General features: G+C 38.2%; 1 protein-coding gene across 1 annotated transcript in view; it reads right to left on the reverse strand.

Moving 5' to 3' along the window:
• Positions 1-14,391, reverse strand: part of MGAM2 (maltase-glucoamylase 2 (putative)) — a 118,697-nt gene extending 104,306 nt beyond the window's left edge. The window contains 4 exon segments of the mRNA XM_064372796.1: positions 28-137; positions 572-695; positions 10,612-10,691; positions 14,249-14,391. Of these exon segments, the coding sequence (XP_064228866.1) occupies positions 28-137; positions 572-695; positions 10,612-10,691; positions 14,249-14,354 (420 nt within the window). The 5' untranslated portion in view covers positions 14,355-14,391.
• Between the last annotated feature and the right edge of the window lie 1,394 nt (positions 14,392-15,785).

A 15,785-nucleotide genomic window follows, 5' to 3' on the forward strand; every position in this document is an offset into this window, starting at 1 on the left:
ATATTTAGCGGTCACTCCCAAACTAACCTTAAAATGAAACCAATTGGATGTCTGATATTCAGCTGTGAAAAGGGTGGTGGCGACATCATTTCCAAACAGAGATGGGGATGGCAACCTTTTCAACTGGGCAGTAAATCCTAGGGGTGGCAAAATATGGGGAGAGAGAGAAAGAGACTGACTTTTAGCATTTTTTTTTTTTTGAGATGGAGTCTCGCCCTGTCACCCAGGAGTGCAAGGCTCACTGCAACCTCCGCCTCCCGGGTTCAAACGATTCTCCTACTTCAGCTTCCCAAGTGGTTGGGATTACAGGCACCCACCATCACACCCAGCTAATTTTTGTATTTTTAGTAGAGACAGGGTTTCACCATGTTAGCCAGGCTGGTCGCAAACTCCTGACCTCGTAATCTGCCCACCTTGGCCTCCCAAAATGCTGGGATTACAGGTGTGAGCCACCACGCCCAGCCAACTTTTAGCTTTTATTTTATTTTGCAGTTAACAAAGATAGTCAGAAAGACAGTTCTAATACACACTAGGAGCTGTTCCCAGGGAGCTACCTCAGGGCAGTGCTCACCTGTGCTTGTATTTGTATGGCCATTACTGGCTTCATAGCCCCAGTTCCTGGGGAAGAAGCACCTAGGGACATTGGCATCTGCCACAGGCGACCAGCAGCACTTATATTTCCATCTGCAGGCATCCTGTAACAATGACACAGAGTTAGCAGTATATAAAATGAGGGAAGGAAAGTATTATCTGTCTGTTCATTTATAACCCATTTTATTCCAAGGAGAATTTAAGATAGGTTATAATTACATTCATTAATTTACTCTTTATTTACTCATGCATCTATCCAGCTGTGCACTATGTATTATCTACCAGACATGGAACTATATAATACAGATAAATAAGATACAGCTTGTACCTTCTGCAAACTTACTGTCTAGTGGCAAATCAATACAATGATGATATGAAGGCTCCACCAAGTGTGCCCAGGAGCTGAGGGAACACACAGTCACTGTACCCAGCCTAGTAGGTTTGGAGTGGGGTGGGGAGCGCTTCTAGGTAAATGAAAGGTAAGTCCCGTCATAAAGCACCAGGGGAAGTTAGACGGAAGAACGGTATTCCCGGCAGAGAAAGCAGCAATGCATGACAAACTCAGGAAAACCACACATTTCTTGTGCCAAAAACATTGAGTATGAGAATGAAGCTGGAAATCATAGTATTTTTAACCATGAGTGGGCTAGAAGCCAGTCCAAGCAGTTTGGACTTTCCCATGAGGAAGAGTCATACAAGTGGCTAACAATACAGCAAAAAAGAAAAGCATTTCCAAAAAGTAAGCAAGGTGAAGCTAAGAAAACTAGAGACAATTAAAACTAGGACAGAGTGTAACACAAAAATTCACAATGTCTATACTATGTCCAAGGCAAAAACAAATCGTGGATTTTTCTCAGAGTAGTTTGATTATGAATACACTTTTGTTGTGATTTAGCAAGATTTATTTTGTAAAGATCTTATAATTTTCAAATTAATTTACATAAAATTATTTTGTTATGATAAATAAAACAAATAGAAACTGGTACCAACGTGTTAGAATAAACACAGGCATTCACCTTCCTCATCTAACTAAATTTACATGAAATGACAGAAATAATTTTAAGAAAAAAATTGCAAGTCTTTTTATAAAATAGCAAAATGAAGTGCAATATGGCAGGCCAGAAATTCAATTATAATTGAATACTTTTTTTATTTTTGAGACAGAGTTTCATTCTTGTTGCCCAGTCTGGAGTGCAATGGTACCGTCTCGGCTCACTGCAACCTCTGCCTCCCAGGTTCAAGTGATTCTGCTGCCTCAGCCTCCCAAATAGCTTGGATTACAAACTGCCACCACCACACCTAGCTAATTTTTATATTTTAGAAGAGACAGGGTTTCACCATGTTAGTCAGGCTGGCCTCGAACTCCTGACCTCAGGTGATCTGCTCGCCTCAACCTCCCAAAGTGCTGGAATTACACTGTGCCCAGCCTACAATTGAATTTCAATTACAGTTACAACTACAAATGAAATTCCATTACAATTCAAGGTGAGATTAAGGTGGGAACACAGAGCCGAACCAGGTCCTTCTGCACCTGGCCCCTCTCAAACTTCATGTCCTCACGTTTCACAACACAATCGTGCCCTTCTGACAGTCCCTTCAAATCTTAACTCATTCCAGCATTAATCCAAAAGTACAAGACCAAAGTCTTATCTAAGACAAGGCAAGGCCCTTCCACCTATGAGCCTGCAAAATCAAAAGCAAGTTAGTTACTTCCTAGATACAATGAGGGTACATGTATTGGGTAAATATACCCATTCCAAATGGGAGAAATTGTTCAAAATGAAGGGGCTACAGGCCCCCTGCAAGTCTGAAATCCAACAAAGCAGTCAAATCCTAAAGCTCTGAAATAATCTCCTTTGACTCCATGTCTCACATCCAGGTCACGCTGATGCTAGAAGTGGGCTCCCACAGCCTCAGGCAGTTCTGCCCTTGTGGCTCTGCAGGTATAGCCACCCTCCTGGCTGCTTTCATGGGCTGGCATTGAGTGTCTGTTGCACACAGTGCAAGTTGCCAGTGGATCTACCATTCTGTGGGCTGGAGGACAGTGGCCCTCTTCTCCCAACTTCACTAGGCTGTGCCCCAGTGGGGACTCTGTATGGGGGCTCTGACCCCACATTTCTCTTCCACGCTGCCGTAGCAGAGGATCTCCATAAGTACCCTGCCCATGCAGAAAACTTCTGCTTAGAGATCCAGGCATTTTCATATGTCCTTTGAAATCTAGGTAGAGGTTCCTATACCTTGATTCTTGACTTCTGTGCACTCACAGGCTCAACACCATGTAGAAGCAGCCAAGACTTGGGGCTTACATATTCTGAAGCCACGGCCCAAGCTGTACCTTGGCCCCTTTTAGCCATGGTTGGAGCTGCTGTGACACAGGATACCAAGTCCCTAGGCTACACAGAGCAGAGGGATCCTGGGTCAGGCCCATGAAACCATCTTTTCCTCCTAGGCCTCCTGGGACTGCTGGAAGGGACTGCTGTGAAGACCTCTGACATGCTGTGGAGACATTTTCCCCATTGTCTTGTAATTAACATTTGGCTCCTTATTATTTATGCAAATTTCTGCAGCTGGCTTGAACTTCTCATCAGAAAATTGGTTTTTCTTGTCTATTACATCATCTGGCTGCAAATTTTCTGAACTTTTATGCTCTGCTTCCCTTTTAAACATAAGTTCCAATTCCAAACCATATCTTTGTGAATACATAAGCTGAATTCCTTTAACAGCACCCAATTCACCTCTTGAACATTTTGCTGCTTAGAAATTTCTTCTGCCAGTAACCTAAATCATCTCTCTCAAGTTCAAAGTTTCACAGATCTCTATGGCAGAGGCAAAATGCCACCAGTCTCTTTACTATAACATAGCAAGAGTCACCTTTATTCCAGTTCCCAATAAGTTTCTCATCTCCATCTGAGACAAGCAGCATTTGGTCAAAGCCATTCAACAAGTCTCTAGGAAGTCCCAACTTACCCACATCTTTCTGTCCTCTTCTGAGCCCTTCAAACTGTTTTATCTCAGCCTGTTACCCAGTTCCAAAGTTACTTTCACATTTTCAGGTATCTTTACAGCAACACCCCACTACCTGGTACCAATTTTCTGTATTCGTCAGTTCTCATGCTGCTAATAAAAACATACCCAAGACTGTGTAATTTATAAAGGAAAGACATTTAATGGACTCACAGTTCCACATGGCTGGGGAGGCCTCACAATTATGGTGGAAGATGAAGGAAGGGCACAGGGACATCTTACATGGCAGCAGGCAAGAGAGCTTGTGCAGGGGAACTCCCCTTTACAAAACCATCAGATCTCATGAGACTTATTCACTACCATAAGAACAGTATGGGGGAAACTGACCCCATGATTCAGTTGTCTCCACCTGGCCCACCCTTGGCACACTGGAAGTATTACCATTCAAGGTGAGATTTGGGTGGGGACACAGAGTCACACCGTATCACTTGCATTAAAAGAAAAATGAGGAATGTGTAATTTTCAGATTTCGAACAAGATTTAAAACTCCTTAATATTTCAACTGAATTACAAAAGAAAACAATGAAAGAAAAGTGTTATGAAAAAAAACGTTAAAAATCAAGTTTCAGATTATCCCAGAAAATAATACAAAAAGAGAAAGCAATGGAAAATATAAAAGAAAGAGTAGGTGAAGTGACAGATAGACTCAGATAGCAGCACTCAACTAGAAGACTCCAGAAGGAGAAAGAAGACAGATGAGGGAGAGAAAAACAAAGAAAATGTCATGGATCATGAACAACTCAGTCTACAACCCAAAACAGTAGAAAAGTAGAAAACAAACCCACAAAAGGTATGTAATAGAATAAAAACGAAAGCAGTAACTATAAAGAAGCAAGTTACATTCATCAATTCAAAACATCCATTGAGTACCTGCTCTGTTAAGGAATTCGTCCAGATTCCAGGGGCATGGGGCTGTCAGCAAGGATGGGGGACAGACACCACCATTAATCAAATCAAGCTTGTTTCCACCACTGATTTGCAGTGTCATTTTTATTACAAACTAAATTTAAGTGCACACATATGAGCATGTGAATATGCATTTTAGGACTTCCTATTATATACTAATGGCTTATATGTCATTCCTGTTGTAATTCCACACTGATATTACTATAGTGTGAGGATATGTTTTGTTATCAATCTAAGAGTTTCCTTGGAAAGATTAAGGAAATAGAAATACCTTATCAAGTCTTATTTTTATAAAAAAGGGAAAAAAACAAGATTTAAAACAAAAATGAAAAATGACAACATATATAAAGAATAAGAATCATGAGAAAACTTATTTGTGGCAAATGTTAGCCAATGAATGTGAAACTCTAAACTAAATGAATCTTTACATAGTAAAAGTTTAAATAATCAAAATTGTATAAGAAGATATAGAAAACCTGAAATGACCAGTAATCATGAAAAACTGTGATAGTTAAGAATCTTTCCCTAAAAAAAAAAAAAAATCTTGCCCAAATGAATTGAAGAATAAAATGTCCTCATATTATATACATTATATTTTCAGAATATAGAAAAAGGTGGAAAGTTTACTAATTTATTTTATGAAACTAGAATAATTCTGGTAGCAAACTGAATAAGGACAGTCCAGATAAACAAGCAAACAACAATGTATAGGCCCATTTCACTTAGACAAACATAGGTGTGCAAAATTTCAATAAAATATTATCAATTTGAATTCATTCACGTATTAAAAGAATTACTACATAATATATGAATAGGTCTTATCAAGCAAAAGTTAGAATGGTTCTAAATTAAGAAATATTTTAATGTAATTCACAACGCTGACAAAAGAAAATCATGTGATAATTTCAACAGAAGCAACCTATTTTAAAAATATAATAATGTAGTAAATTTAAATGCCTTAAATTTAAAAACCAAGTTGGAAAAAATATATACTATGATAAAATTTTTGTTAAGACAAAATAAACAAATATATAGATGCAAAAGTTTAGAAGGATCAGGAGAAGGATATACACTAAGCTATTTATTTGATTCTGGATGATTCTGGGGGAGGGGATTTCGAGATAGACAGGAAACATTAATACTTTCTCATTTTATTCTGTACACAGCTATAATGTCTCAATCTTTCCTGTTAAAGAACTGTGTTCAGTGTAGATTTTGACACCAAAAACAAGACTATATCACAACACTACTCATTTGAAAAAGGCATAGTACTGACAAGTATTTCAGATGCTAACATCTGATGTCATTTTCCTGAAAAGCCACAATGTGAATATACCTTAAGTCAGTGCTTCATACCTATTATAAACAAAACGGGCCAGGCATGGTGGCTCACGGCTGTAATCCCAGAACTTTGGGAGGGCAAGGCAGGCAAATCACTAGGTCAGAAGTTCCAGACCAGTCTGGCTAACATACTGAAACCCCGTTTCTACTAAAACTACAAAAAATTAGTCAGGTGTGGTAGTGTGCTCCTGTAATCCCAGCTACTGTGGAGGCTGAGGCAGGAGAATCGTGTGAACCCCGGAGGCGGAAGTTGCAGTGAGCCGTGATCACGTCATTGTACTGCAGCCCAAGCGATAGTGTGAGACTCCATCTCAAAAAAATAAAAATAAAATAAAATAAACAAAACAATCACATTATAACCATACAATCTTTTTAAATGTACTTTTTAATTCTCCATAGATCTAATTAACATTCCTGTCTCATTCTCTTCCCATAACAAAAAAGGCTGGAAGGGATCAGTGAAGAAAGAATTTGAAGGTCTGGATGGCCTGTGGATAACTGATTTTCCTAAGTTAGACATTAAGTACCTCTGCTCCCTCTGAAACTGGGGTCAGCGTAATTCAAAAGATCAGTTTCATTGTCATAAATCGTTTCAAAGTTCACAGACCTCTATAAAAAGCAATAAACATTTAGGTAAGCAGTCTGTCATAACATTCCTACTTCAGTTTTCAACCATTACCAATATCCCAGATACCAAAGGTCAAACCCCAGAGGCAATTACTATCCAATATTTCAGTCCCCACATCTCTTCCTTGTGGATTTAGAATGAAGACAGGAAGACGTATGAGACACTACTATAGTCCAGGCATGAATTACAGTAACACAGACTCTCATGAACTCATGCCTGGGATATAGCAGTTGACTCACAAGTCTCCCGCTCTCTATACTTTCTGTCACACCAAACTTGAACATTCTCCAGTTATCTTCCAAATAGATTTTATGTCATTTTTAATCAGAAATTATTAATTAATATAATTTAAAAATTAAAAATTAACTTGGAAATTGTCTAGTACAACTTCCATTTGATGCAGGGATTTCTTCATTACAGTCTCTGATAGATGCTTAAAATCTGTAAATGAGGCCGACGCGGTGGCTCATGCCTGTAATCTCAGCACTTTGGGAGGCCAAGTGGAAGGATCACCTGAGGTCGGGAGTTCAAGACCAGACAGACCAACATGGAGAAATTCCATCTCTATTAAAAATACAAAAAATTAGCCTGGCATGGTGGTGCATGCCTGTAATCCCAGCTACTTGGGAGGCTGAGGCAGAAGAATCACTTGAACCCGGTGAAGGCTGCAGTGAGCTGAGATCGAGCCATTGCACTCCAGCCTGGGCAACAAGAGTGAAACTCTGTCTCAAAAAAAAAAAAAAAAAATCTGGAAATTATATGTAACCAACTTCTTCCAAAACCAGGAAATTCCACTTCTATAATTAGTATTTTATTGCAATGTTATTTATTAGGATTAGTTCAAATCAGTCTCCAGAAAGTTTTATTTTCTAAAACCTACTATAGCTGCATATTGACTTTGAGATAAACTGTCTCAAACTATATCGATAATTTAGAAAGAAAAGAGAATCTTGTAACCTATGAATTAAAAGACATGGAAGGAAATGCAATGCACATTGGAAAAAACTTCCAATGGTTATTATTTGCAAATAACATTATCATATCAGAAAATAAGCATCTACAAACTAGGACAATTAATAAGTAAATTCAAGATTTCTGGTTACAATATCAGTATTCAAAAATCAATTTTAAATCTACATATCAACAACAGAGAAACAGAAAATTAAAATTTAAGAATAAAACTTGAAGAGAATCAAATAGAAAAAAATGTAGCAAAGACATATGCAAAGGCTCTATATCAAAAATTTACTAAAATCTCAGTACATAGAAGGATATATACCATGTTTAGGGATTGAAGTATTCACCCTTATAAAGATGGTAATTTTCCCAAATTTAACCTGTAAATTTTATGCAATCACAATAAAATTTCTAGTAGGTTTTGTGAGAAAACTGTCAGGCTGCTATGACGGATATGAAAATTCAAATGTATTCAGAAACCTAACGGGCAAAGAATAAGTTAGGCAATCTTGCAGAAAAGCAAGAATGATTTGGAGGACTTCTGCAACCACACATTAAGACCTATCATAAAGCAATAGTAATTAAGGCAATATGGTATTGGCAAAAGAACAAACTAATAATTGAACAAATAGATTCCAGAAGCAGATCCATACCTATGAAGACATGATTTACGGTAAAGGTGTCACTAAAATGCAGAGAGAAAAAGATGATCAGTTCAATAAGTGGTGATGGATCTATTAAAAATTCAAGAAAAATAAATGTTTCTGGTCTGGGTGCGGTGGCTCACACCTGTAATCCCAGCACTCTGGGAAGTGGAGGTGGGCAGATCAAGAGGTCAGAGTTCAAGACCAGCCTGACCAACATGGTGAAACCCCATCTCTACTAAAAATACAAAAAATTAGCCGGGCATGGTGGCACACACCTGTAATCCCAGTTACTCAGGAGGCTGAGGCAAGAGAATTGCGTGAACCTGGGAGGCAGAGGTTGCAGTGAGCAGAGATCACCCAGCTGCACTCCAGCCTGGGTGACAGAGCGAGACTCTGTCTCAAAAAAAGAAAAAAAAATGTTTCTGGACTCTTACCTGTTACCATATATAAAAATCAGTACTATACTTGTTAAAGATCTAAATTTGAAAGATAAAACAATAATGCTTTTAAGGGAAAAATAGTAATATATTTTTATGATCTTGGAGTAGGCAAGAATTCCTAAATAGAATATGAAATGAACTAACCACTGAAAAAGTGATAAAGTGAACTGTTTTAAAATTATGAACTATTTGTCATTAACAGTCACCATTAAGAGAGTTAAAGGACAAACCACAGACTAAGATATATATCTAATAAATGATTTGAACCCAGAATACATAAATAACTACCACAAAGCAATAAAAAAGATGAACAGTTCAGTAGAAAAAAAGGCAAAAAATTAAAAAGACATTTCATAAATACGATTATCCAACTAGCCAATAAGCATTTCTAAAGATGTTTAATCTCATTAGTCATGAGAGACACGAAAATTAAAACCATAGAATGGTTAAATTGAAAAAGGAGTAAACACCAAGCATTGATTAGGATGTAGAGCAAATGAATGCTTATATACTACTAAAAGAAATGCAAATTGATACAAATACTTTGAAAAACAATTTTGCAGCGTCAGCTAAAGTTAAACGTACATATCCCATGGACTGGAAGTTCCATGCTTACGTAGAGAGCCAATAAAAATTCTTCCAAGTGTTCACCCAAAGACATGTAAATTTGATGCAAATTGTTTTTGAATCCTGCTGTTTATAGCAGCACGATTATACCTGTAATCCCAGCACTTTGGGAGGCTGAGGCCTCACTTGGGATCAGGAGTTCGAGACCAGCCTGGCCAACATGGTGAAGCCCTGTCTCTACTAAATATACAAAAATTAACAGGGCATGGTGGTGTGCACCTGTAATCCCAGCTACTCAGGAGGCTGAGGCACAAGAATCTCTTGAACCCAGGAGACAGAGGTTGCAGTGAGCTGAGATATTGCCATTGCACTCCAGCCTGGGCAACAGAGTGAAACTCTGTCTCAAAAAATAATAATAATAGTAATCCCAGCCCCTTGGGAGGCCGAGGCGGGCAGATCACCTGAGGTCGGGAATTCAAGACCACCCTTACCAACATGGAGAAACCCTGTCTCTACTAAAGATAGAAAATTAGCTGGGCATGGTGGCATACGCCTGCAATCCCAGCAACTCGGGAGGCTGAGGCAGGAGAATTGCTTGAACCCAGGAGGCGCAGGTTGCAGTGAGCCGAGATCACACCATTGCACTCCAGCATGGGCAGCAAGAGCAAAATTCTGTCTCAAAAAAAGAAATAAAAAAGAAAAAGAAAATAAATAAATAAATATATATATATGAAAAAAGCTGAAATAGAGATACTTTCTATGTTTTTATAACAAGAAGATTCAAGATTATCAAAATGTCAATATTGTTTAAAATTTAACCTAAAATTCAATTAACCTAATTAATATCTCAAGAAGATATAGAATGTAGAATACGAGGTAAAGAAATAAAACTTAAATATATAAATATATACAATTTTTATGATAACGTCATAAGTCACAACTAAGCAGGGTTCAGGTAGCCGATATTCTACGGAAGTTACTCAGGGAGAAACCTTGTGTTCTTTACCACACATTCATTGGGACCTCTATTGCCAATAACATAATTCCAGAATGTTCTTGTTGTAACAAGTTGCCTGAGTTCTGCAAATGACTCAGCCAGTGACTCAGGTAAATGCTAATCTATTTTCTATCACTATTGATTTGCCTACTGGCATGTGCTTAATGACTTCTATTCTCAAAGAACACGCAGTCTAGCCCACAAACATTTAACCTTTCTACCACAATCCTTGAAATCACACCTAAGGTACATTTCTAACACCTGTAATCACCCTCCACTTTAGATTTTATAATCCACAGATTAACATTCCTGATAGCTTTTCCTACTCTTCCTTTTTCTCAATCCTGCTTCCCTCACATTCTTAATATTGTTATTTCAATAAGGTAAGAAACAAATAATTCCAAACAAATCAGAGGCCCAGAAGCCATGCCACCCCACCCTTTCCCCACTTCACATATTCATTGCTTTTCAATAACATCCAGTAGGCCACCAAAAGGACCTTATTTCTCTGACCTCTGTCACCGCCTGGCCAGGTGTGCAGTCTATCCTGTCCGATTGGTCAATCTCTGGACACTCTGGAGTAAATGAAGTATCTGCATAGGAATCAAAGGATAACGTTGAAAATGTGTAGTGTAATCATCACAGTTCCAGGAAGGAAGCCAGCAGAGTTACAGACTTTCAGCCAATTCTCCGCACAACAGATCACCAGTAGCTGGTAACTACATTTGCATACAATGTTTAACACTTGTCCAAGGTTAATTAAACACAGTTATTTCTAGTTTTTTGCTTTTTAAGCAGATACAGTTTATATAGCATAAAATTCACCCTCTTCAAGTGTACATGTCAATGGTTTTTAGTTATGAAGTTGTATAACCTATGACCACTATCTAATTTCGGAACAATTTCATCACCCGAAAAAGAAATAACATACCCATTAGCCGTTAGTTTCTATTCCCCTGTTCTCCCAGTCCCTGGTAAACATGAATCTATTTTCTATCACTATGGATTTCCCCATTCTGAACATTGCCTATAAAAAGAATCATAAAATATGTGGCCTTTTGTGCCTGGCTCCTTTCACTTAGCCAAGTTGGCGTACCATTTTCCAGGTTTATCCACGTTGTAGTAAGTATCAATACCTCTTTGCTTTTAATGGCTGAATCGCATTCCTTTGTGTGGATATACCACATTTTGTTTATCTATTCGTCGCTTCATGTACATTCGGGTTGTTTCTACTTTTTTACTGTTATACATAATTCTGCTATGAGCATTCACATACAAGTTTTTCTGTGACCTATGTTTTCAGTTATCTTGGTTATATACCTAGAAGTAGAATTGTTAGGTCATGTGGTTAACTCTATCTTTAGCTTTTTGAGGAACTGACGAACTTTTCCAAAGTGACCGCACCATTTTACATTCCCATTAGCCATGTATAAGAATTCCAATTTCTCTGTGACCTCAGCAACACTTGTTTTTATCTGTTTTTAATTATAGTCATCCTAGTGGGTGTGAAGCGATATCGTTTTGACTTGCACTTTGCACTTTCCAAATAACCAATGATGTTGAATATACTTTCAAGAGTTTAGTGGCCATTTACAGATGTCCTTGGGAGAAATGTCTATTTAAATGTTTTACTTATTTAAAAATCTTTTTAAAAAAATTTTGGATTTGTTATATTTCTTTGTACATCCTAAGAGAATATGCTCTCTTATATCCTAATGTATTATCTTAGGATGTATAAAGAAATATACTTGCAAATGATGTATCTGATAAGGGTCTAACATCAGATACTTCGTCTACAGCTATGTTCCCTGAATCTGTGGATTGTTTTTCACATTCTTGATAGTTTTCTTCAAAGCATAAAGTTGTTTTCAATTTTATGAAGTCCAATTAGCTTTTTTTTTTTTTTTTTTTTTTTTTTTTTGCTGTTGTGCTTTGAGTATTCAGAGTATGAGAGTTTTGGTTCTTATATTTAGGTCTTTAATCAATTCTGAGTTGATGTTTATATATGTTGTCAGGTAGGGATCCAACATTATTTATTTTGTTACCAGGGAAGCCCTGTTAAAATAGCTTGGAAAGTTCTTTTTCTTACTGTTTTTCTTTAGTCTTTTATTTAGAGGCACAGCTGCTTAAAGACACCACATGGCTCTGGCTACATAACTGGAAGATATTATTGGCCCCATTGGAAATATACACCTTCACTCAACATTGGCTATTCTTACTTTGGCCTTTAGCAACTTTGTGGAGTCGCCCTTCATAACAACAGCTGAGGTAGGATTGGTTTATGGATGCCATAAGCCATCTGAAATCCAGAATTTCATCTTAGTTTAGAGCAAACAGTTACTGTGGGCATTAACAGGTACCCTTTAATGCTTTCGTTTTGATTCAAAACAAAGCCCCCAAATATCTTCCCTATCTTTATGACTCCACATTTGTTTGTGTATATGTGTATACATGTCAATAAAAATTTGTCTTAAAACTGGATTCCTGAAATATGCAACAATATGGATGAACCTTGAGGACATTGTGCAAAGTGAATTAAGCCAGTCACAAAAAGACAAATACTCTGGGATTCCATTTATATAAATTGTCGAAAATAGTCAAACTTATAGAAGCAAAGAAGAGAATAGTGGTTGTCAAGAGTTAGCGGAACCAGGAATGCAGAGTTGCTAATCCATATAAACAATATTTCAGTTACGCGAGGTGAATAAATTTCAGAAATCTGATGTACAACATTGTTTCAATAGATAACAATACTGTATTGTACACTTAATCCAGTAAGAGGGTAGATGTCATGTTACCTGTTCTCATCACAATAAAAACAAATTGATTTTAAAGCTCCCTTTTCAACCCCTGGAAATATATCTTTCAAAAAAAATAAACAGAAAAGTTCAGTATATAAGACAGTTAAAAGTAGAACTGCCGGGCGCAGTGGCTTACACCTATAATCCCAGCACTTTGGGAGGCCGAGGCGGGTGGATCACGAGGTCAAGAGATTGACACCATTCTGGTCAACATGGTGAAACCCCGTCTCTACTAAAAATACAAAAAATTAGCTGGGCATGGTGGCGCGTGCCTGTAATCCCAGCTACTCAGGAGGCTGAGGCAGGAGAATTGCCTGAACCCAGGAGGCGGAGGTTGTGGTGAGCCGAGATCGCGCCATTGCACTCCAGCCTGGGTAACAAGAGCGAAACTCCGTCTCAAAAAAAAAAAAAGTAGAACTACTCTGCATGAATCAGAATGTGGTTTAGGGTGAATCCAGGTGTGAAGATCCAGTTTTATGTCAAATTAAAGAAACCAATTATTTATATACACTGGATCGCAATCTCATGTGACTTCTTATCCAAAAAATGTTTTAGAGGAAAGAAGTAGGAATAGGCTCAAAATGGCTTACATCAATGGTTTTCAGGTCATCTTTCAAAGTTAAAATAGTTCCTAGAAAGTGTCTTAATGTTTGCTGTGGAGAGAAGTGAAAGAGATGGAGCAGGTAGGGTTCTACTATTAGGACAGCTTCTTTTCACTGTAGGCTTAATTCACATCTATAAAGTGAGCTTGTCAAGCAGAACAAACCTCAAATTCAGCTTTAAATAAAAATACATTTTTGAATTACATACATTTTATTATTTAGAGAATAATATGTGCATGAAAGAGAAGGTATTCTGTTTGATGCTTCTGCGTGTCTGAAAGAGAGAGAGAGAGAGAGAGAGAGAGAGAGAGAGAGAGAAACAGTTTCAAAGGCTCTATGAAGAAACCATAGCTATGTCAGCCATGTTGTTGGTATAATTAGGCCAATCAGACCTCCACCTCCCTGTAACCTTAGCTTCCTTTTCCACTGTTACCTTAACAGTCGTTTCTCATTGAAGGCCATCTGACTTCATGACTCCGGGTTGAAGGGCAGGCATCTGGTAAGCCTAATTTTAAAACTGCACCAAATGGGGCTTGGAAGACCCTAAATATCACTAACATCCAGGGTTTCAGTGCAAAAAACACTTATCTTTTGGAGATTCACTTAAACTAATTGGGGATGTGAATTTTGAATACTGCAATGTAGTGGCATACTGAAAGGCAAAAGAATAAAATAATCTCTTTGGCATCCAGAGGGGACTTCCTTTACCCAAACTTCCAACCCAGAAGCCACCAGCATCTCCTTTACCTGAAGCTTCCTCCAATACAAGAAGCAACAAGAGGATATCCACGGCCACCACAATTAGGCAGAAGATGATCAGAAGGACTTCCAATACACTGAGTTTCCTCGCCATCTAGATAGACACAGATAATTGGATTAAAACAAATCACAAGGCCCCACCAGTCTAAGAGGATACGTAATCATTATAGCCAAATGTGGATTTGTTTGCAAGATGACCTTGATTATCAGCATCCTATTTACATAATCTAACGAATATTTGTTTCCACTTATCACAGTGTCCCTAAGTAACTCTAGCTTTACATCCAACACCTGTAGAGCTCTTGCCTTTTTTGCATGCAGAGGAATTGAGGATTGTCCAAGGAAAAGTATATCAGACATGGAGAACTGAAGGGGAAAAGGTTGTGGAATAACACACAGAAGAGAGATGAGGGGATCAGGTAGGTCACAGAACCCTTGAGATGTCGCTTGGATCTTCACATCCACCTAACGTAGTAGACAGGAAGGTATGCTCAGGGAGAGAGAAAGTAACAAAACTTAAATCCAAGTCTTCTTCTTTCAACTGCCCTGGGCATGATGCTGATGTCACTGTTTAGAGTGTTTAAAGGTCACTGACACTATCAAGAATCTGGTAACAAAAATGATCCTGATGCCCAGCATAAGGTTTGCTGATATGGTCATAGCACACAACTCACATAAATTTGGTGGCTCCCAGTAATTCTAAAGATCATTCACTGATCCAAGATTTAAAATATTTTCTATATTGGAAGACGTACTGAACTGGGAATCAAAGAGCTTGAATGCTTAACCTGATTTTCTTACTAACAGATGGGCTATTTACCTATTTGGACCTGTATTTCTTCATCTACAAAAATTAGATCAGACACTGGATGTGCTCCCATTTTTCTGATCTAATTAAAGTAAATATAACATTATTATATGTCTCACAGATCCATGACAGCCGTCAGCTGCAATGACTTCATCGCCATTGCATCTCCGTCATCCCATATGTTAGCTAGCCCCTGGAATTTATCCTCAGAACTGTTCCACTTTTGAAATTGTAAATCCATATGTAAATGAGGATATGTCCTTTTACTGTCTCATTGCCTTACTTTATTTTTAAAAAGTATTTTATCATATCAAGGCTGCTGCTTTCTTTCCATTTCCTTTAAATCTCTTAGCCCTTCCTAGCTGTTAACCCTGTTTGACCTAGCCCTCAGTATTGATTGTTTAACGTGCCGTTGCTCTCATCTTCCTTGCTCCCTACCTCCTAACAGAATCTGCAGGATGAAACTGTCCATCCAAACATCTACCTTCTGTGCTGACATACCTAGCTCAAGGGAGAGGCCACGGAGGCTCATAGTCTCCTAAATAAACTGGGCCTGCAAGCTGACTGATGGTCTTGACAGTGCCTCTTGTTTTCTTTTTTTGAGACGGAGTCTCACCCTGGAGTGCAGTGGTGCGATCTCAGCCACCTCCCAGGTTCAAGGGATTTTCCTGCCTCAGCCTCCTGAGTAGCTGGGATTACAGTTGCATGCCACTGTGT

This window comes from Aotus nancymaae, unplaced genomic scaffold, assembly GCF_030222135.1.
Source record: "Aotus nancymaae isolate 86718 unplaced genomic scaffold, 86718_ANA_hifiasm-v0.15.2.pri h1tg000002l, whole genome shotgun sequence".
In the NCBI taxonomy this organism is placed as follows: domain Eukaryota; kingdom Metazoa; phylum Chordata; class Mammalia; order Primates; family Aotidae; genus Aotus; species Aotus nancymaae.